This window comes from Bombina bombina, chromosome 3 (assembly GCF_027579735.1).
Source record: "Bombina bombina isolate aBomBom1 chromosome 3, aBomBom1.pri, whole genome shotgun sequence".
Lineage (NCBI taxonomy): Eukaryota > Metazoa > Chordata > Amphibia > Anura > Bombinatoridae > Bombina > Bombina bombina.
The window spans coordinates 1,198,005,961-1,198,028,043 of NC_069501.1; the positions used below are offsets into that span (position 1 = coordinate 1,198,005,961).

General features: G+C 36.6%; 1 protein-coding gene across 4 annotated transcripts in view; it reads left to right on the forward strand.

The window, feature by feature from the left end:
- GRM5 (glutamate metabotropic receptor 5) overlaps positions 1–22,083 on the forward strand; it is a 535,276-nt gene that overhangs the window by 361,428 nt on the left and 151,765 nt on the right. For all 4 annotated transcript variants that reach the window (XM_053705071.1, XM_053705069.1, XM_053705070.1 and 1 more), the window contains one exon: positions 18,361–18,596. In XM_053705071.1, the coding sequence (XP_053561046.1) occupies positions 18,361–18,596 (236 nt within the window). The remainder of the gene's footprint in view (positions 1–18,360; positions 18,597–22,083) is intronic.

Consider the following 22,083-nt stretch of genomic DNA (forward strand, 5'->3'; position numbering starts at 1 on the left):
CAGATGTGGAGGGTTAGAGAGCTGTTTTGGGGGGGATCAGGGAGGTTGAGGGCTAAGGGGGGATGCTACAGCACAGCATATGTAAATATGCTAAAAAAATTAAAAACCTTTTATTTTAGTACTGGCAGACTTTCTGCCAGTACTTAAGATGGCGGGGACAATTGGGGGGTGGGGGAGGGAAGGGAGCTGTTTGGGAGGGATCAGGGGGTCTGATGTGTCAGGTGGGAGGCTGATCTCTACACTAAAGCTAAAATTAACCCTGCAAGCTCCCTACCAACTACCTAATTAACCCCTTCACTGCTAGCCATAATACACATGTGATGCGCAGCAGCATTTAGCGGCCTTCTAATTAGCAGAAAGCAACGCCAAAGTCATATATGTATGCTATTTCTGAACAAAGGGGATCCCAGAGAAGCATTTACAACCATTTGTGCCATAATTGCACAAGCTGTTTGTAAATAATTTCAGTGAGAAACCTAAAATTGCGAAAAAATTTAAGCTTTTTTAAATTTGATCGCATTTGGGGGTGAAATGGTGGCATTAAATATACCAAAATGGGCCTAGATCAAATACTTTGGGTTGTCTACTACACTACACTTAAGCTAAAATTAACTTTACAAGCTCCCTACATGCTCCCTAATTAACCCCTTCACTGCTGGGCATAAAACACGTGTGGTGCGCAGTGGCATTTAGCAGCCTTCTAATTACCAAAAAGCAACGCCAAAGCCATATTAGTCTGCTATTTCTGAACAAAGGGGATCCCAGAGAAGCATTTACAACCATTTATGCCTTAATTGCATAAGTTGTTTATAAATAATTTCTGTGAGAAACCTAAAGTTTGTAAAAAAGTGAACAATTTTTTTTTTTATTTGATCGCATTTGGCGGTGAAATGGTGGCATGAAATATATCAAAATGGGCCTAGATCAATACTTTGGGATGTCTTCTAAAATAAAATATATACATGTCAAGGGATATTCAGGTATTCCTGACAGATATCAGGGTTCCAATGTAACTAGCGCTCATTTTGAAAAAAAGTGGTTTTGAAATAGCAAAGTGCTTCTTGTATTTTTTTCCCTATAACTTGCAAAAAAAGCAAAGAACATGTTAACATTGGATATTTCTAAACTCAGGACAAAATTTAGAAACTATTTAGTTGTACCCGCTGCAGGAGTTTGGTTTGTCACTGTGAAGCGGGTGTAACCCTTACACTACCTGATCGATACATCATACCTGATGTTTTAAAGCACGTTATTCCAAACAATTTAGGAATGTTAGGTGATTTATGCCCTTTATGGATTAAAACCAGACTCTGCATCAACTATGTAATTTTCCATGGGAGTTTTGCCATGGATCCCCCTCCGGCATGCCACAGTCCAGGTGTTAGTTCCCTTGAAACAACTTTTCCATCACTATTGTGCAGGGCCGCCACTAGAAATTTTGGGGCCCCTGACTTAACCATTGATCAGGGCCCCCCCCCCCCTCCTTTGACATGTGAAATTTTTGACCAAGTGACTAAAATGTATATGCACTTTATTCTTAACTGTCTATTTAAACTTGGAAATGTTGTAAAGGTAGTAACATACACAGACACACTCATACACAAGCACACACACTCACACATAAGGATTCACATATAGACACTCTAGCAGACACGCAAAGAAACACACCCAAACAGACACTCAGCACTTGTTTACATTGACCTGACAAGTAATGAGGTAAACTACAGTTTTGAAAACAAAATATGGAGTTCTGATTATCTTTTTGTAAAGGAAGATGCCAACTAAATGATGACAAAAGCATGAAGTGGCTGAAAGGAAGGGCCTGAACTCCCTAAACAATAATTTAAAGGTTAAATGGTGGATTGGTGACTTCCGGAAAGGTCTTGTTAGTCTCAAAGTCTGTAGAAAGATGTGAATAATCAGTAGTAAGGTCAAAATGTCCTAAAAAGGAACAGCCAATGGACAGACACACACAAACTCAAGCTTGCATATACACACCCAAGGAAACACCAACAGAGACAGCCTCAGAAAACACACAAAGACACACACACACACACACACAGAGACACCCACAGAAAACACACAAAGATATACACACAGAGACAACCACATAAAACACAGAAATACATACATATACACACCCTCACTGAGACATCCACAGAAAACACACAAAGACATACACACACCCTCACAGAGACACCCACAGAAAACACACACCCTCACAGAGTCATCCACAGAATTTACAGACATACATACATATATACACACACACACACACACCCCCTCACAGAGACATCCACAGAAAGCACAGACATACACACCCACCCTCACAGAGGCATCCAGAGAAAATACACAAAGACAAACATACACACACCCTCACCGAGAAACCCATAGAAAAAGCTCAAAGACATATGCACACACCCTTACAGACATCCACAAAAAAATCACAAAGACATACACCCCCACCCTCACAGAGAGACCCACAGAAAAAAAATACATACACACTCATAGAGACACAAACCAAAGCACAAAGACAAACAGACACCCACTGAAACACTCACAGGAGGAAACATGTATGCACCTTGTATCCCCTAAATCAACAATGTGTGACATGCATGATAAAAAAATTGCAGAAATTAAGAGATCACTTTTTAAAGAAAATATTTGTAAATGTGCAAACAAAGATAATTCTGTGAATTCAAAATTGTACATTAATGATTTCATTTCAAACACTGAGCAATATTAGTCTGAGAGTATAACATTTTATGCAGATGTAAAAATCTTCGATAAAATGCATCCTTGCATCTGGAAAGTCCTTGCATAAAGGGGCCGTAAACTGGAATGTAATTTATATATATATATATATATATATATATATATATATATATATATATATATATATATATATATATATATATATATAAATATAAATAAAAAAATAGAATTTCTACAGCATTGTCAAATAATCATAAATACACTGCTGCTAAAAAAAATGTGTTTTATGGACCCCTGGCCCCACCATACAACTACTACCACACTGAAGTTGCAATCCGAAATTGCACAAAGAAATAAAAAATCATTTGCTAAGTAAGTCCTACCTCCTCTGCAAATGAAAGTGATCTGCTGTCTGACTCTGGCACACACTGTACAAACAAAGTGCCAAGTCTGTCTCACACTGTGCATAGTGGTTTAGTGCACACTCAGAAATCCTCTCAAATGCTAATACTTTACTCCTTGTAATAACATTTCCCATGCTCAATTAGCACTCTGCTGTAGTACCCACTGGTGGCTGCCAAAATTTAAAAAAAAAAAAAAAAAAATTTTTTTTTTTTTTTTTTTTTAGTTCTTGCCTCATTGGGCCCCCCTGGCCCATCGGGCCCCTGACAGGAGTCACCCCTGTCACCCCCTGATGGCGGCCCTGCTATTGTGGCCAGAAAGAGTCCCTGTGGGTTTTAAAATTAGCTTGCCTATTGAAGTCTATGGCGGTTCGCCCGGTTCCCCCGCTCGCAAACATTTGCAGGAGTTTACGTTCGCCGTTCGCGAACCGAAAATTTTAAGTTGGCAACATCACTAATAAGAAGCCATTCTTTTATAGATAAAACAATGAATTTTTATAGTATAGTATATGCATTTCATACAATATATATTGCTGATCGCATTAAATACTTTAACTTAAAAGAATAGGAAAGTTAAAATGATACTTACATGAATTAGATAAAATATAAAGCTGGTAATTAGTGACAACACACATTTCCCTCTTGTCATTGGCTCACCAGATGTTTTCAGTTTAAAGTGCAGGATGTAGACAAATTAAAGGGACATAAACCCCCCAAAAAATATTTTATGATTCAGACAGAGAATACAATTTTTTTAAAGTTTACAATTTACTTATATTATCAAGTTTAATTCATTCTCATGTTATTCTTTGTTGTGGAGATATCTAGATAGGTAGAATAAACATCTCTAGAGCACTGCATGACAGGAAATATTGCTGCCATCTAGTGCGCTTGCTAATGTATAACATTGTTAAAAAAACAGACACGTGCACACTCTTATGCTTACCTTCCTGCTTTTCAACAAAGGAAAACAGAAAAAATTTGATAATAGAATTAAATTGTAAAGTTGTTTAAAATTGTATGTTCTATGTAAATCATAAAAGAAAAAAACTGTGGGTTTTATGTCCTTTTAAGCATTTCTCACTTTCTAACATTTTTCACATTATTATGCTTGATAACCTATAAACCTTCAGGAAAAGGAAGTTTTCTTCTTACACACACATCAGATCTGTTATGGAAGAATGCCCCTTTTAATCTAGTTCCAATGTGTGTGCTTCTCTCACACCTACTCAGTTTCTGTTTAAGCAAGAAGTAAATTTATACAACAGAGAGTAAATTATCTAATAGAGAATGCACTCATATAAATAGACAGCAAATTTCTGCAAACAGGAAGAGTTGTCATAGCAACAATACAAAAGAAAAAAGCCACCAACTGGCAATGGTTTTCTGTTGTTTAAGCCACTCCGAACCCTATCTCTAGCTCCTGTCCTTTATGCCAGTGTCAATAGGGAATACATTTCTTTGTCTTCTAATGGCAAACCATTATTTAATTCTGATATTGTTAGTGCCTGCCAGTTTCAATATGTTTCATCTTTTTTCCCTAACCAGCCTTGACTTGGCGTCTGCCTGGTTGATCACAGTCTCTCTGACTCCTTGTTTGTGGCTGACTTATGCAATTTCCCATAAGTCTAGGCCTAGTTTGCTGCATCTTGCTCTTACCAAAGAGATGCTATCCCAAGATGCTAATTCCATGCGAGTCTTACGGCTCTTAAGACTGCTGCTCCTTAACTCCTAACGCCTGGCATTTGATAAATAGGCCCCCAAATCTCAAGATTGTGAAGTAGGGGCATAGGTGGCACCAGAGGCGTAACTAGAAACCACAGGGCCCAGGTGCAAGAATCTAAGAAAGCCCACCCATCCCTCCCAAAAAGAAAGTGAATTTGATACATATCTATTTTTTTTTTTACATTTAACACAGAAAAAAAATGTGAATCAGATTACATGTCTGCAAAAGAATGTACTCTGTGCCCACAGTCTGTGAGATGGTCTGACCCCCTATTACTGTAATAACTGTATATAGTGACACTGTTTAACCCACCAGTACTGTATATAGTGAGATAGTGATACAGTCTGTAATCTGCTGGTGAGATGGCTGGCCTGACCCTACTCGCCCCAGTACTTTATAAAGTGACCACAGTAGTCTGTGACATGGTACAGCCCCCCGTACTGTATATAGTGGTACTGTATAGACTGACACTGTTTACCCCCCGTCCCCCCATGCTGTAATAACAAGGTCTGTAATTTGCTGGTTCTACAAACATACACACACACATACATGCATAAATACACACACAGCACATACATACACACACACACACACACATACATGCATAAATACACACACAGCACATACATACATACACACACACACACACACACATACATGCATAAATACACACACAGCACATACATACACACACACACATACATACACACATACATGCATAAATACACACACAGCACATACATACATACACACACACACACACACACATACATGCATAAATACACACACAGCACATACATACATACACACACACACACACACATACATACACACACACACACACATACATGCATAAATACACACACAGCACATACATACATACACACACACACATACATGCATAAATACACACACAGCACATACATACATACACACACACACATACATACACACACACACACATACATGCATAAATACACACACAGCACATACATACATACACACACACATACATGCATAAATACACACACAGCACATACATACATACACACATACATACATGCATAAATACACACACAGCACATACATACATACACACATACATACATGCATAAATACACACACAGCACATACATACATACACACACACACATACATACACACACACACACACACATACATGCATAAATACACACACAGCACATACATACATATACACACACACACACACAAATACATGCATAAATACACACACAGTCACATACATACATACATACACACACACATAAACACCAATGGGTAAAACAGAAACACTAACCCCTGTAGTCAGAGACACTAGTGAAGCATCACATTACACTCACATGATATCAGTGCAGGCAGTGGCAGGTCAACATTTTTTATTGTAAAAAAATTGCGACCTCTGCACCCCCTGTAGTTTCACCCCTGGGTGGCGCTAAAACTGCTAGACCATAAAATCTGGAGGGGAAAAACAACCTCAAGGCCAAGCATCAATAGTGAAATGGATATTGAGAACCCATTTTCTATTACTTATTTGTATTGTTTTTTTTTACATTTCCACTTCTCTATCAACCTCTTTGCTTACTCTGCAAAGAGCACTGGGCATGAAAAAACACTATCTTGCAAATCTGGGGTGCCACAGTAAATAGTGTGGGTACATAGCATACTAGCACACTCATACACTGCCAATGGGTGCAGCTAAGCTGCATTGTAGGCTCATGTCTAGGACAGAACAACTAGAGAAAGTTGTTGTATTTTTAGGGACTGAAACTTTAAAGGGATAATGAACCTATTTTTTTTCTTTCGTGATTCAGATAGATCATGCAATTTAAAGCAACTTTCTAATTTATTCCTGTTATGAAATTTTCTTCGTTCTTGTGCTATCTTTATTTAAGAAAGCAGGAATGTAAGCTTTGTAGCCTGCCCCTTTTTGGTTCAGTACACTGGGTGGCACTTGCTGATTGGTGGTTACATTTAGCCACCAATCAGCAAGGACTACCCAGGTGCTGAACCAAAAATGGTCTGGCCTCTATGCTTACATTCCTGCTTTTTAAAATAAAGATAGCAATAGAACAAAAACAATATTATAATAGGAGTAAATTAGAAAATTGTTTAAAATTGCATGCTCTATCTGAACAGGACCAGATTACAAATGGTATGCTACTTAGATCTTCGGCTTGCACACATATACAGCCAGAAGTAAATTTGTATCACTCGTGGGTTAGCATGCATATTGCAAGGTGAAATTAAATTGTTTGCACGAAAGTAAAAGCCAATGAGCTATCTTCAGGACTTCAGATATTGCAACGGTGTTAACTTATTCTCCCCATAGACTTCAATGCAGCACGCAAACTGAAAAAAATACATACAAATACAAAGAAAAACACATTATTAAATATTAGAGTTTATTAAAAGTTATTTTTCTTGTTTTCAAGCATTTGAGTGGAAAGGGCTCCAAAGTATTAGATAGATAGATAGATAGATAGATAGATAGATAGATGTAAGCGTGTATATATATATGTATATATATATATATATATATATATACAGTTATATATATATATATATATATATATATATATATATATATATATGTGTGTGTGTATATAAACCATAAACCTACCTACATAAATACACATGTATAAACATTTTTACAAAATACCGTATAACCCTTATGATTATTTATTTTTGTAATATTTATATGAATAATTATTATCAGATAGCGTATATATGAGTGTAACACTTTATTGTATGTATTTATGTTATGTGGTTGGTGCATAGAATGTGGAATTTTATTCTTTGATTATTTTATTTATTAATTCATTTTCTTATATATTGTAATGTTTATTTCCATATTTATTATATTTGGAGTTTCTAAATTATTGGGAATATCATTTGCATATTAATAATTGAATAATTATCCACAGAGGTACTGATGTGTCTACCTGCCATATACTACCTTTCAATAAATCTGTTTCGGTGGGAAAAGATTTTTTTTTTTATTATAAGAAAATAAAATATACACAATAAAATAAAATACACACAGGCAATGTGCAAACACATAAATAAAATAAATCTTTCTGTCCTTCAATTTGGCAAAGGAACACTGGGCAGATCTCTCTTGATTGCAGCAGTTAGTTGGCATAGCAACCATATGAACAATTCCTGATCTGTCAGCCGCGGCGGAAAAACTCATATTATAGGTACTATATTTTCTGGCATTTAAAAATAAAAGAAAGAAATCTTCAAATTGGAAGATAAAGGCCAAATCAACAAAAAAATAATTTAAAATAACAATAGATAAAAGAAACACCAAAAACATATTTAGAGCGTTATAATTCACATGAAAAACTGTTTAATGATGATTACATTTGGAAATATTTTTATCTAAGAGTACATTTTCATTGTGTTGTCTAAAGATAAAGGAAGAATTTGAGGCTATTCATATAGACCGCAGAAAATTCTAGGTGTAGAAAAAAATATGCTCTCATATGCAGAAACATGTGTAGGGTTTTTCCATTGTTGGTGTTTTTTTCAGCAGGGTGTTATCAATTTAAAGCCATTATACTTTCTTTTACAAGATATGACGAGTCCACAGATTTCATCCTTATGGGATATCGGATCCTGGTCAGCAGGAGGAGGCAAAGAGCACCAAAGCAGAGCTGTATATATAGCTCCTCCCTTCCCTCCCACCCCAGTCATTCTCTTTGCCTGTGTTAGTGATAGGAAGAGGTAAAGTGAGGTGTTAGTTTAGAATCTTCAATCAAGAGTTTATTATAGTGATGTGAAGTTCGGTTCTTCTGGGTGAATCGGTTCATTTCGGACGGTTCGATTAACTGAACCGGTTCATGAACCGATTCACCAGTTCACCTACTGAACATGAGGTAGAGGCTCTACCTCATGTTCAGTAGGTGAACTGTAGAGCCGCAGATTTGTTTCCTGCAGTGCTGTTTGCAAACGACTCAGTGTACTGTAACTCCAATGAATCATTTAGATAACAGTACACTGATTCAAATATCAGGTCACACTCACAGCGGTTCTCAACAGACCCCTGCATTTACATTAACCCATTCAGCATCCCATGTTTGTGTATATATATATATATATATATATATATATTTGTTTATATATATATATATATATATATATATATACAGGGAGTGCAGAATTATTAGGCAAATGAGTATTTTGACCACATCATCCTCTTTATGCATGTTGTCTTACTCCAAGCTGTATAGGCTCGAAAGCCTACTACCAATTAAGCATATTAGGTGATGTGCATCTCTGTAATGAGAAGGGGTGTGGTCTAATGACATCAACACCCTATATCAGGTGTGCATAATTATTAGGCAACTTCCTTTCCTTTGGCAAAATGGGTCAAAAGAAGGACTTGACAGGCTCAGAAAAGTCAAAAATAGTGAGATATCTTGCAGAGGGATGCAGCACTCTTAAAATTGCAAAGCTTCTGAAGCGTGATCATCGAACAATCAAGCGTTTCATTCAAAATAGTCAACAGGGTCACAAGAAGCGTGTGGAAAAACCAAGGTGCAAAATAACTGCCCATGAACTGAGAAAAGTCAAGCGTGCAGCTGCCAAGATGCCACTTGCCACCAGTTTGGCCATATTTCAGAGCTGCAACATCACCGGAGTGCCCAAAAGCACAAGGTGTGCAATACTCAGAGACATGGCCAAGGTAAGAAAGGCTGAAAGACGACCACCACTGAACAAGACACACAAGCTGAAACGTCAAGACTGGGCCAAGAAATATCTCAAGACTGATTTTTCTAAGGTTTTATGGACTGATGAAATGAGAGTGAGTCTTGATGGGCCAGATGGATGGGCCGTGGCTGGATTGGTAAAGGGCAGAGAGCTCCAGTCCGACTCAGATGCCAGCAAGGTGGAGGTGGAGTACTGGTTTGGGCTGGTATCATCAAAGATGAGCTTGTGGGGCCTTTTTGGGTTGAGGATGGAGTCAAGCTCAACTCCCAGTCCTACTGCCAGTGGAAGACACCTTCTTCAAGCAGTGGTACAGGAAGAAGTCTGCATCCTTCACGAAAAACATGATTTTCATGCAAGACAATGCTCCATCACACGCGTCCAAGTACTCCACAGCGTGGCTGGCAAGAAAGGGTATAAAAGAAGAAAATCTAATGACATGGCCTCCTTGTTCACCTGATCTGAACCCCATTGAGAACCTGTGGTCCATCATCAAATGTGAGATTTACAAGGAGGGAAAACAGTACACCTCTCTGAACAGTGTCTGGGAGGCTGTGGTTGCTGCTGCACGCAATGTTGATGGTGAACAGATCAAAACACTGATAGAATCCATGGATGGCAGGCTTTTGAGTGCACTCCCTGTATATAGTTTTGATTGGTAAATATTTCTGTTTAAATGTAGTGATGGCAAAAATGCTAAAAATGCTCTGGTCTTTTGGGGAAGTTTTAGTCTGAAATGCCGGGCCCCTAAGGGGTTAAAATCAAAAGCTATATCTCAACCATGAAATAAAAAATGTGGGTTTCATATCCCTTTAAGCCAAAGATCATCCATTATTTTTCATGATGTCTTATGGATTGCAATCCTGTTCAATATAATAAAACAGTTGCCTTTTGGCATTACACTCAGTCAGTCATAGCATCCAACCAAAACACCATGCTAGTACCAGTCTAGCCTCAGATATGTGCTCTGCATACATAGGTCTCAAAGCCCTGATCAAAAACATGCACTCAAATCAAAGTGTATCATCTTTCAGGGATATTTCAATTTCATGTACTGTATATTTTCATCTCTGTTAGTTAAATGATAAAAAAAAAATCCTTATTTAAGCATGATGACTAAATGCATATGAAAAAGTGGCATGTGCTGAGGTGTCTGAAAATAACTGCTAAACTACTATAAGTCAGAGATTTGGCAAACAAATGATTGCATGTGGGTAGAACTGCAGTTTTCAGAATAATTATGTAGGCTGTGAACAGATTTTGCAAAGCAGAAGACAAGGGTTGCTGTGTCCTAATGAGGGTGCTCATTAACCTTAATAACATGCTATGTGTGTTACAGCACAGAAACAGGACTTGAGAATGTCATTTAATGTGAAGTACGGTTACTCTACGCTTAATATGTGTGTCATCTGGATTGTGTCCGAGTGCATGTGTGTTGGGGTAGAGGAATGGATATTTGTTAAAGGGATAGGAAAGTTAAAATTAAAATGGCAGGATTCAAAAAGAACGTCATTTTAAGGCACTTAATGTGTTTCATTCTCTTTGTATCACTTGTTAAAGAAGAATATCCTATACTAGTGGAAGCTAGCTGCTGATTGGTGCCTGCACACATTTGTCTCTGTGATTGGCAAACATGATATGTTCAGCTAGCTGCCAGTAGTGCAGTGCTGTTCTTTCAGCAAAGGATAACAAGATAATGAAGCAAATTTAATAATAGAAGTAAATTGGAAAGTTGTTTGAAACAGTATATTTTATCCAAATCATGAAATAAAATGTTGAATTTCCTGTCTCTTTAAGCTCACGAAAGGCTTCATTGTTAAGGCGAGATCATGTTTCAAAATGTATAGATGCTCGCTTCACCTATCGTTTATAGTGTTTCATTAGTTGGCATTTCGGTCATTAAAGGGAAACTAATCCCACATTTTTTCTTTCATGATTCAGAAGGAAAATGCAATGTTAAACAACTTTCCAATTTAGTTCTATTATCTAATTTGCTTAATTCCCTTAATATCCTTTGCTGAAAAGCATACAATAGGTTCAGTAGCTGCTGATTGGTGGCTGCACATAGATGCCTCGTGTGCTTGGCTCACCCATGTGCTTTGCTATTTCTTCAACAAAGGATACCTAAGGAATGAAGCAAATTTGATAATAAACGTAAATTGAAATGTTGTTTAAAATTGTATGCTCTATCTGAATCATGAACGAAATAAGTTGGGTTTCATGATATCTCACACAGCAAACAAGAACTACTAGAAATGTGGAAAAACAAAATGGGTTTTGTAATTGTAAATTCTTTGTCTTAGGGTAAAGTAGTCTCACTCTCTCTAAAAACTTGCAGTTGTGACCACGGGATTGGCTGTGGGTATTCTAAAACGGTCTAGAGCAGTGGTTGGAATTTCACTGAAACCAATTTTTTACTGTTATGATTCAGATAGAGCATTCAATTTTAAGCATCTTTCTAATTAACTCCTATTATCAATTTTTCTTTGTTCTCTTGGTATCTTTATTTGAAAAGCAGGAATGAAAGCTAAGGAGCCTGCCCATTTTAGGTTCAGCACCTGGGTAGCGCTTGCTGATTGGTCGCTACATTTAGCCACCAATTAAAAAGCACTACCTAGGTGCTGAACCAAAGATGGACTGGCTTGTTAGCTTACATTCCTGCTTTTTCAAATAAAGATACTAATAGAATGAAGAAAGAATGATAATAGGAGTAAATTAGAAAGTTGCTTAAAATTGCATGCTTTATTTGAACCATGAAGGAAAGAAATGGGTTTTATATCCCTTTTTACATGGGCTGTGTGTTTATGAACAATAAAAAGGTACCGTTCTATTGACAGAGATAGGCATCTCATTTTTGATGACTACTTAATTTATTCCATTTAGATTTATGGACATAGGGCCCCATTTTTCAAGGTGTGAAAGCAGCTTCAGCCCCCTGTGTTTCAGGCTCACCTAAAACATTTGCTAAGTAGCAGTGGTCATAAGACCTAAAAGGTGGCGGATTGAAATCATCCTGATCTGATCTGACCAGAATGATTAATAGGCCCTCTAGTGGCCGATTGGCTGTCAGCAAGCAGGGGGCGGCATTGCATAATCATTGCTAGTGCAATGCTTGGGAAATGTTCGCTGTTTGCTTGCAGCGAGGTCTGGTGGATAGCGAATCATGTCCGCCTGACCAATGATTAGTGGAGCCCATAGAGTTAACGTCACATAATATACATTATTACTTGTATGACTTTATGCTGTTTACATGAGTAGGACATGATTCATTATTTATTTTTTGTTTTTTTAAACACACAAGCCATTTATAAACATTGTAATAAAAGTTATATTTTAACGCAATGGCTCTACCTCCCTCACACAAGTTTCATGGCTAGAGTGCTACTTATGTGTAATCCTTTCTTGTCCTTTTTCTCTTTGTTGATTAACCCTAATACACAGCACTACTTCCTCTATGAATTATATTTCATATACAAGTGGTGCATATGTGCATATGCGCCACTCACATTAATTAAGAAGAATTGAAACCAATTCAGTAGCGCCTTTGAATTTTCTATAAACACAAACATGCACTACACGCACATTAAATGCCGGCACAGATAAAATTATTTGGTAAAAAAGCATGTTAATGTCACAGTTGAAAGGAACATGACACACAATATTTTTCTTTTGTGATTCAGGCAGAGCACAATTTTTTATTTTTTTTTACATTAGTTGTCAAATGTGCTTGTTCTAATGGTATTTGTTGATGAAGAGATACCTACTAACATGCACATGTCTGGTGCAATATATTGCAGGAAAAAGTGCTGCGCTCTTGCAAATGTATACTATTCTGTCAAAATATGTGCACACTCCCGAGCGTACCTCCCTGCTTTTTAACAAAGGATAACTAGCAAACAAAGAAGACTTAATAAAAGAAGTAAATTGGCAATAGAGTGCTCTATATGAATCATGAAATTAACATTTTGGCTTTCATGTCACTTTAAGCTCCCAAGTAAACTTTAAAATCATGGGAATTCTGACTCTCAATTAAATAGTATATTTATATATTATTATATTTTCTGTGGAGTTTAATTTTGGAATATTTTTTTTTTAACATTTGATTGGGAACTTAAACTCTGGCATCAACTTTTCTTCATTGAATCTATCTACCATCTATCTGTCTGTCAGTCTATCTACTGTCTGTCTGTATATCTCTATCTATCATCTCTCTGTCTGTCAGTCTATCTACTGTCTGTCTGTATATTTCTATCTATCAACAATATGTCTGTCTATATATCTATTTCTGTCTGTGTGTCTGTCTGTGTGTCTGTCTGTGTGTTTGTCTGTGTGTCTGTCTATCTACTGTCTGTCTATATCTATTTATGTATCTATCATCTGTCTGTCTGTCTGTCTATCTACTGTCTGTCTGTCTATATCTATCTATCTATCATCTTTATGTTTGTCTGTGTGTTTGTCTGTGTGTCTGTCTGTCCGTCTATCTCTATCTATCATCTATATGTCTGTCTGTCTATATATCTGTCTTTCTGTCTTTGTGTCTGTCTGTGTGTTTGTCTGTGTGTCTGTCTATATACTGTCTGTCTATATCTATTTATGTATCATCTATCTATCTATCTATCTATCTATCTATCTATCTATCTATCTATCTATCATCTATATGTCTGTCTGTCTATATATCTGTCTTTCTGTCTTTGTGTCTGTCTGCGTGTCTGTTTGTGTGTTTGTCTGTGTGTCTGTCTATCTACTGTCTGTCTATATCTATTTATGTATCTATCTATCTATCATCTATACGTCTGTCTGTCTGTGTGTTTTTCTGTGTGTCTGTCTGTCTATCTACTAGCTGTCTATATCTATTTATCTATCTATCATCTGCCCGTCTATCTATCTATCTATCTATCTATCTATCTATCATCTGCCTGTCTATCATCTATCTATCTATCTATCTATCTATCTATCATCTATCTGTCTGCCTGTCTATCTATCTATCTATCTATCTATCTATCTATCTATCTATCTATATCTATCTACTGTATCTATCTATCTATCTATCTATCTATCTATTCATGCCTTAAACATATTTTCCAATGCATACTTCGAAGTTCATCTCACACTGTAATCTCTAAAGAGTCCCCTTCTGTGCCTGACTGCCTGTTATAATAATGTGTACCAAGTATCTGTGGCTTTTAGGGAATTGGCGATCATCTATTCCACAGCTCTCATAATATTTAAACTGCTATTTAAATCTGGGATGGCTTTTTTAATGCTCTAAGCTGCTCTTTTCTTTTTACTCATTAAAACATACTGCATATCTCCAAGTAACTAGATTTATATGAGCTTCCTAATGAACGCAAAATAAATCACCCCAAGGGAGGCCTGATTCAGTGTTGTCTTAAATAGAGGAAATCTCAAATCCAGACATACCTCAGGGGTTTCACACTAACCACAGCTCCCTGGTGTGATTAGAATACAGCAGAGGTATTGCATTGTACAATGCAATTTATGATACACCATAAACAGATTATCAAACATGTTCTAAGGCCAAAATCATATTATCATTTCTTGGTTAGCAGGCATTTTGTATTTCATTTTTTTTCCCATGTAAATTGTTCAATTTATCTATCATCTATCTATCTATCATCTATCTATCAATCATTTATCAGTATGTCTGTCTGCATGCCTATCTATCTATCCTTCTATGTATCTATCTATCTATCTATCTATCTATCTATCTATCATATATCATCTATCTATCAATCATTTATCAGTATGTCTGTCTGCATGCCTATCTATCTATCTATCTATCTATCTATCTATCTATCTATCTATCTATCCATCATCTATCTATCTATCTATCTATCTATCTATATATCATATATCATATATCTATCAATCATTTATCATTATGTCTGTCTGCATGCCTTTCTATCTATCTATCTATCTTTTTTTGGCTCAGGCAAACTAAACTTGTGCCTATAGCATGACAATTTGTGTGCTGCAGTCTCATTTGAGATCTGAATGATGTATTGTTTATGTACAGGTGAGAATACAAATTTACACATGGAGAGATACCCTAAACCAGGAACTGAGACCACATAAGTCAAGCAGACTTTCAGATCTTTAACCTTGCACTGTTTGTCATTTTTCTGTCAGCTGGTTTGATTAGGTATGGGTTGACCGGTACAATTATACACAGAGTGAGAAGGGTTTAACCAGGAACTAACAACAGCACATTAACTTGTTCTTTGTCAGATCATCATCTAGGAGCAGCCTCTTTTAGCCCTTTTGTGCCTTTCACAGAATAGAACTTTCCTGAAGTAAATATGTGGACCTGCCCAATGTACCTACTGTAGAAGGCCCACAGAAGGCCTTAAAATTGTCTGTGGTGTCCATGTTCTTTGTTCAGAAGAGGGTTCTTTGACATGTTGGGGCTGGATCTTCCTTATTAGGAGGGGTCAGGCTGATATACTTCAGGAAAGTTATTTTCTGGGAAAGCCACACTTGGGCTAAAAGAGGCTGCTCCTAGTGGGCGACATGCCAAAAAAAGGCGCTGAGCCGCTGTCTCACTCTGTGTATAATTGTACTGGTCAGACCAGACCTGATCAGACTAGCTTACAGGAAAAACAACAGATAGTGCAGTGATTTCCACAAAATAGGGACAATTCTGGAGAAGTCCTATAGACAGAAATGTGAGGAAGCAGGGAGATTGGAGGGGAAAAGGAGTTCATAAGCTCTTGTGCAATTGATTACATGAAAGCAAGAGGCAGAGTTGCATAAGAGCAGGGCTTATAAATCATCCTTTGTCAGTCATCTTATATTTTGTCAGGTCAGGTGATGCTGCTCCAGAGGCTGGAAGGCATGTGTACAGATAGCTCATTTGCTTACACATTTCACCTGTGCCTTTGATAGATCAAAAAAAAATCTACTTCTTTATAGAAAATTGTAAAAGAGATTTTAAGATCTTAGTCAAATTACATTTTCCCTTTCTTAAGTGAAGGTGGTGCAGTAATCTCTCCAATTCTGTGTCCATGTAACATATTTCACAAAGCTTTACATTTTTATTAAGTGAGAACTGAATGTAAAAATGTTATGCTATGCAAGTTTTTACCATTTAATAATATCATTTACATGCTAGGCTTTAATGCATAAACCTTGCTAAATAATTAGGTAAAGATCCCAAAGATAACATAAAATACTGCTGTTTGATTTAAAATATATATATATATGTGACCATATGGAGATCCTAATTTAACCTTAACTATGAACTCTACTACAAAGTTTGCTTGTTCATTAAAAAAATAATATTTACACATAATCCTGACACTTCTTTACCCCAAAACTATCAGGACTCTGCTGCACTGAGATTTATAACCACATCTTATACCATTTAGTGAATTCATTTTACATGAATTATTTCTGCAACTACCCCCCCCCCCCCCCATGATTCAGATAGATAGAGCATGCAATTTAAAACAACTTTCTAATATACTTTATTATAATTTTTTCTTTAGTATCAGTATATTTTGCTGAAAAGCAAGCACGTAAGATCAGGAGCTTGCACGTGTCTGGAGCACTATTTGGCAGCAATTTGCAAGAATGTTATCCATATTCAAGAGCACTGTTCCCGAAAAAAAAGCATATTCACAAAAGAAAATGTGTGGGTGTCTTATCCCTTTAAATATAGTACAAGCAGGGGCGTATTTTGGCCTAGGCAAACAAGGCACTTAGGGCAACAGATTTGGGGGGCAGCACTTTTTCGGTCTCACTACACACACACTGCACTACACACATATACAAGCACACTGCACTACACACGCACATTGCACAACACACACACTGCACTACACACATATACAAGCGCACTGCACTACACACGCACATTGCAAAACACACACACTGCACTACACACATATACAAGCGCACTGCACTACACACGCACATTGCACAACACACACACTGCACTACACACATATACAAGCACACTGCACTACACACACACAGTGCACAACACACACACTGCACTACACACATATACAAGCACACTGCACTACACACGCACATTGCACAACACACACACTGCACTACACACATATACAAGCACACTGCACTACACACGCACATTGCACAACACACACACTGCACTACACACATATACAAGCACACTGCACTACACACGCACATTGCAAAACACACACACTGCACCTCACACATATACAAGCACACTGCACTACACACGCACATTGCACAACACACACACTGCACTACACACATATACAAGCACACTGCACTACACACACACAGTGCACAACACACACATGATAAACCCACACACACATACACATATACAAACACACCTCTTAAACATGTACATTTACTTTGGAAAAGCTATGAAAAAATAAACACCTTCACCAAAAAATATTATGGCCGAAAATGTTCTAAAACCTGGGGAAGGGAGAAGCAGAATTTTGACTGCCTAGGGCAGCATAAAACCTAAATACGCCACTGTCTGCAAGTTAACGGTGAATAAATAAATTCCATTAAACTTTGCAGGACTAATCTAGAAAACTATTTATTATTTATATTTAAAAAGTCACTATTGACCTTAATGCAGTAGATTACCTAATATTTTTGTATTTATTTGAATCTTATTTATTTATAAGTCCCTTATTTCTTATTAAATTATGTTGTGCTTTTAATAAATGGTTTAAAGATAATAATATCAATCATTTTCTATAGTGAGATTATAACTAAGGATTTATCATTCTATTATTTTATTTATCTCTATAGTGACGGCTGGGCAGACAGGTACGATGTGACAGATGGTTATCAGCGTGAAGCAGCGGGAGGAATTACAATCAAGCTGCAGTCTCCTGATGTGAAATGGTTTGATGATTATTACCTGCAGCTAAGGCCAGAAACTAATCTCCGCAATCCATGGTTTCAAGAATTTTGGCAGCATAGGTTCCAGTGTAGGCTGAAGGGGTACCCGCAGGAAAATCCAAAATACAACAAGACGTGTAGCAGTAAGTAGATATCTCTTCTTAAAATTCTGTAGTAAAACATCTCTTAGCATTAAAAATAAATATGATAATATTTATTTTGAACACATTGAGTTATAGGGACATGAAACCCAAAATTTTTCTTTCATGATTCAGATAGAGAATACAATTTAAAAAAAGTTCCTGATTTACTTCTTTTAGAAAATTTGCATAGTTCCCATGTTTTTCTTTGTTAAAGAGATATCGAGATAGGTAGCGTGCACATGCACAATAGTGCCACCATCACATGCGCTCTCCTGACCTTCCTTACCTTCCTGCTTTTCAACAAAGGTTAACAAGAAAACAGAGAAAATGTGATAATAGCAGTAAATTGGAAAGTTGTTTAAAACTGTATGTTCTATCTGAATGTTGTTTTTTTATGTCAATTTAAGTTTAATGCCTATTGTACTGCATGATATATATACTTGTATAATACGTCTGAGCTGCAGGAAGCTCCAGCAGTCTTGGGTGTAAAGTTACAGCCGAGAGCTGGAGATCCTGAGCTCATCGCTTCTGTCTTCATATGGAAACAGGGCACGATTGGTGCTCCAGTTCCATATGAAGTCAGATGCCTTATCGTTAAAGACGATGAAACTGTGTGTGTGTCACCGTCTGTAATGATTGTTTATGGTGCCAGTGGGTGGTGTGGGAGGGAAACCGGAAGGCTGGTGGGCAGTCCAGCAGTAGAGTAAGGAGGTACGGGGAGGAAATGGGATGGGCCCTACACCACAGAAACAAATAAAGGTAGAGGGAGGGATGGGGAGCTACCCTACAGGAAAAAGGGGGATGGAAGAGAGGGGGGCTCCATATAATGATCCCCGGAGGGGGGTACCACTACACTACAGAAAATAAAAAATAAATAAAAAATAAGCATTTATGGGTATTGACAGACAGCTGCCAGTACTAAAGATGGCCTCAATTAGTGGGAAGGGAGAGATATTTATGAGATAAGGGAGGTGGGGGGGTGGGGAGGATAACTACACTGCAAAAAATATATATATAAAAGATAAATAATAATAAACAAAAAAAAACTAAACTGCATACTGGCAGACTGTGTGCAAGTACCTAAGATGGTGGTAACTAGTGGGGAATGAGGGAGGGAAGAGAGCTGTTTTGGAGGGATCAGGGGGTGGGAGATGTCAATCGTTCGCTTTTCATGCATTAAATGGACATTAAACTTTTGTTTGTTAGATAAAGAAGTGGGCAAGTGTATCATCTTTTTTTAATGGATGTTCTCTTGAAAATTGGGGATGTTAACTAGTTTCTAGGGAAAAAAAATCCAATTTCTTTTAATTAAAATTCACTAACAATGTGCCGAGTAGGAAAATAAAAGTGCAGACAATGGCTGCCATTTTTGAGGCTGCGTAAGAAACTAAGAAAAAACAGTTTCTTAACGTGTTGGCAACATCAGAGGTCACAAACGTCAGACAAACATGACTTGTTCATCTGGTATGACTGACAAGCTCTGCTCTTGTGAAATTAGTTTTGCAAGAGCAGGGGGCCTGGTTGCAAAAGAGCAGAGCCTTGTCAGTCACCTTAAATTTCTGCAGAGGCCCCCGAGGTGTGCAAACAGGTTATCTTTATGAGAACCTTGTCCAAACAAAGTATCATAATTGGGGGTCAATATGTCTAGCGCATTTTGGCTTTAAGGGTGTAATCATAGATGTTATGCAACAATCATACCAGATTTAAATAGCCTGCCATTTTTGTAAATTAAAAAAAAGCAGTACAATTTGTGGAGAACATCCAGAATGCCTGGAATAAGAATAAGCTTATCATATGAATTAATTAAAGTGACATTAAACTGAAAATGTAATTACCCATAAAACATTTTATTTAAAAGGCTTTTCAAGGGCAGTGTCCTGGCATGGCAAACCAATACTTTTTTTGTCTAAATATTTTGCAATGCCGTGAATAAATTCTAATGCATGAATAAAAATGTACTTTAATATACATTTAAGTTTACACTTTATTGGAAATATGGGCAGACTTGATGTGTCCATCTTTCTTAACCTCTTTTAAAATGTATTTTCTTCTGTTTTGATGTTTCTATGTTTAACTCAACATGTGCCTGAATGAATTACAGCTTAATACAGTATTTTGGCCCTATACACAGCAGGTACCGGAACAAAAGATTTTTTATCAGTGGCTGAAAATATCTTAATATTATTATATGTACATGGAAACAAATAAAAAGAACTATAGTTTTATAAAAGAAAATGATTACAATATTGAGATGTTAAAATTTATATTATTACTAGGGATAGGTGAATATGTTTATATTCGAATTTGAATGTTAGAACGAATGTTAGTGTAGAAGTTCTATTTCCATAATCGAATGTTAATAAGAACGAATTTTCTTAAAAATTCTATAATCGAATGCTATTTAAAGTTTTTGAATGTCACTTTCGAATTCGAATGTTCATAACTAGATCAAATGTCCACATTCAAATTTTCTAATGTAACAAGTGCTATTCAGAAGTTCAATAGTTTATGTGGTATGGAATTTAGTAAATTGATACATAATAGATACAAATATTTCAATTTGAATGTTTCTATTTTGAATATTGCATAATTTGAATATTACATTTAAAGAAAGCATTAGAAATACCATTACAAATATATCAATCCAAATTTTTCGAATTTAAATATTGCATAATTCTAATTGAATTATTAGAAAATTTCAAATTCAATATTACATTTAAATAAAGCATTAGAAATACTATTACATTAAACAAATGTTAGAATGTTGTAACGGACTCTAACAATTTTGCTACTACTGACCTTGAAAATCATTGTGTAGCGCCATTTTCATTAAAAGCGCTCTTACACGGGGTAATTAAGGATCTTCCCTCTAAAGTGGCAGTATTACTTTCAATTAAAAATGTGATAATAGCATGGCAGAAATGTTGTAAGATTATGGAAGTGAATCCCCATTTTTCTAAATTTTTACCTATAAGAGGTAACCCAGAATTCATTCCAGGTATTCAGTATAAAGTTTATAAACAATGGGAAGAGATTGGACTGGTTTGGGTGGCACAGGTATTGGGTAATAATCAACAAATGTGTTCATCAGAGCTTCTTTTTCAACAATCCAATTTGCCTAGAAATAATATGTTTGCGTACTTCCAGCTTCGTCATTTTGTAATAAATTGCTCTAGTATTAGGGATTATATGATAGTCTGGAAGGAGGTCGAGGGATGTATAGATAAGTTTAAAAGTGGCAATACATCAATATCTTTGATTTATGAGGCAATGCTTGATTAACAGGGTATGTTATTTCTGGAAAAAATAATTAAAAGGTGGGAAGGTATGTTCCCGACAGTAGACGTGGATATGATTAAGCAGAGTTTTTCTTTAATTAATAAACGCGTAATTGCTGTGGGGTGGAAAGAGTCGCATTTTAAATTTGTAAATAATTATTATCTTTCCCCATTAAGGATGGCACAATGTTATCCTGCACAAGCCTTTG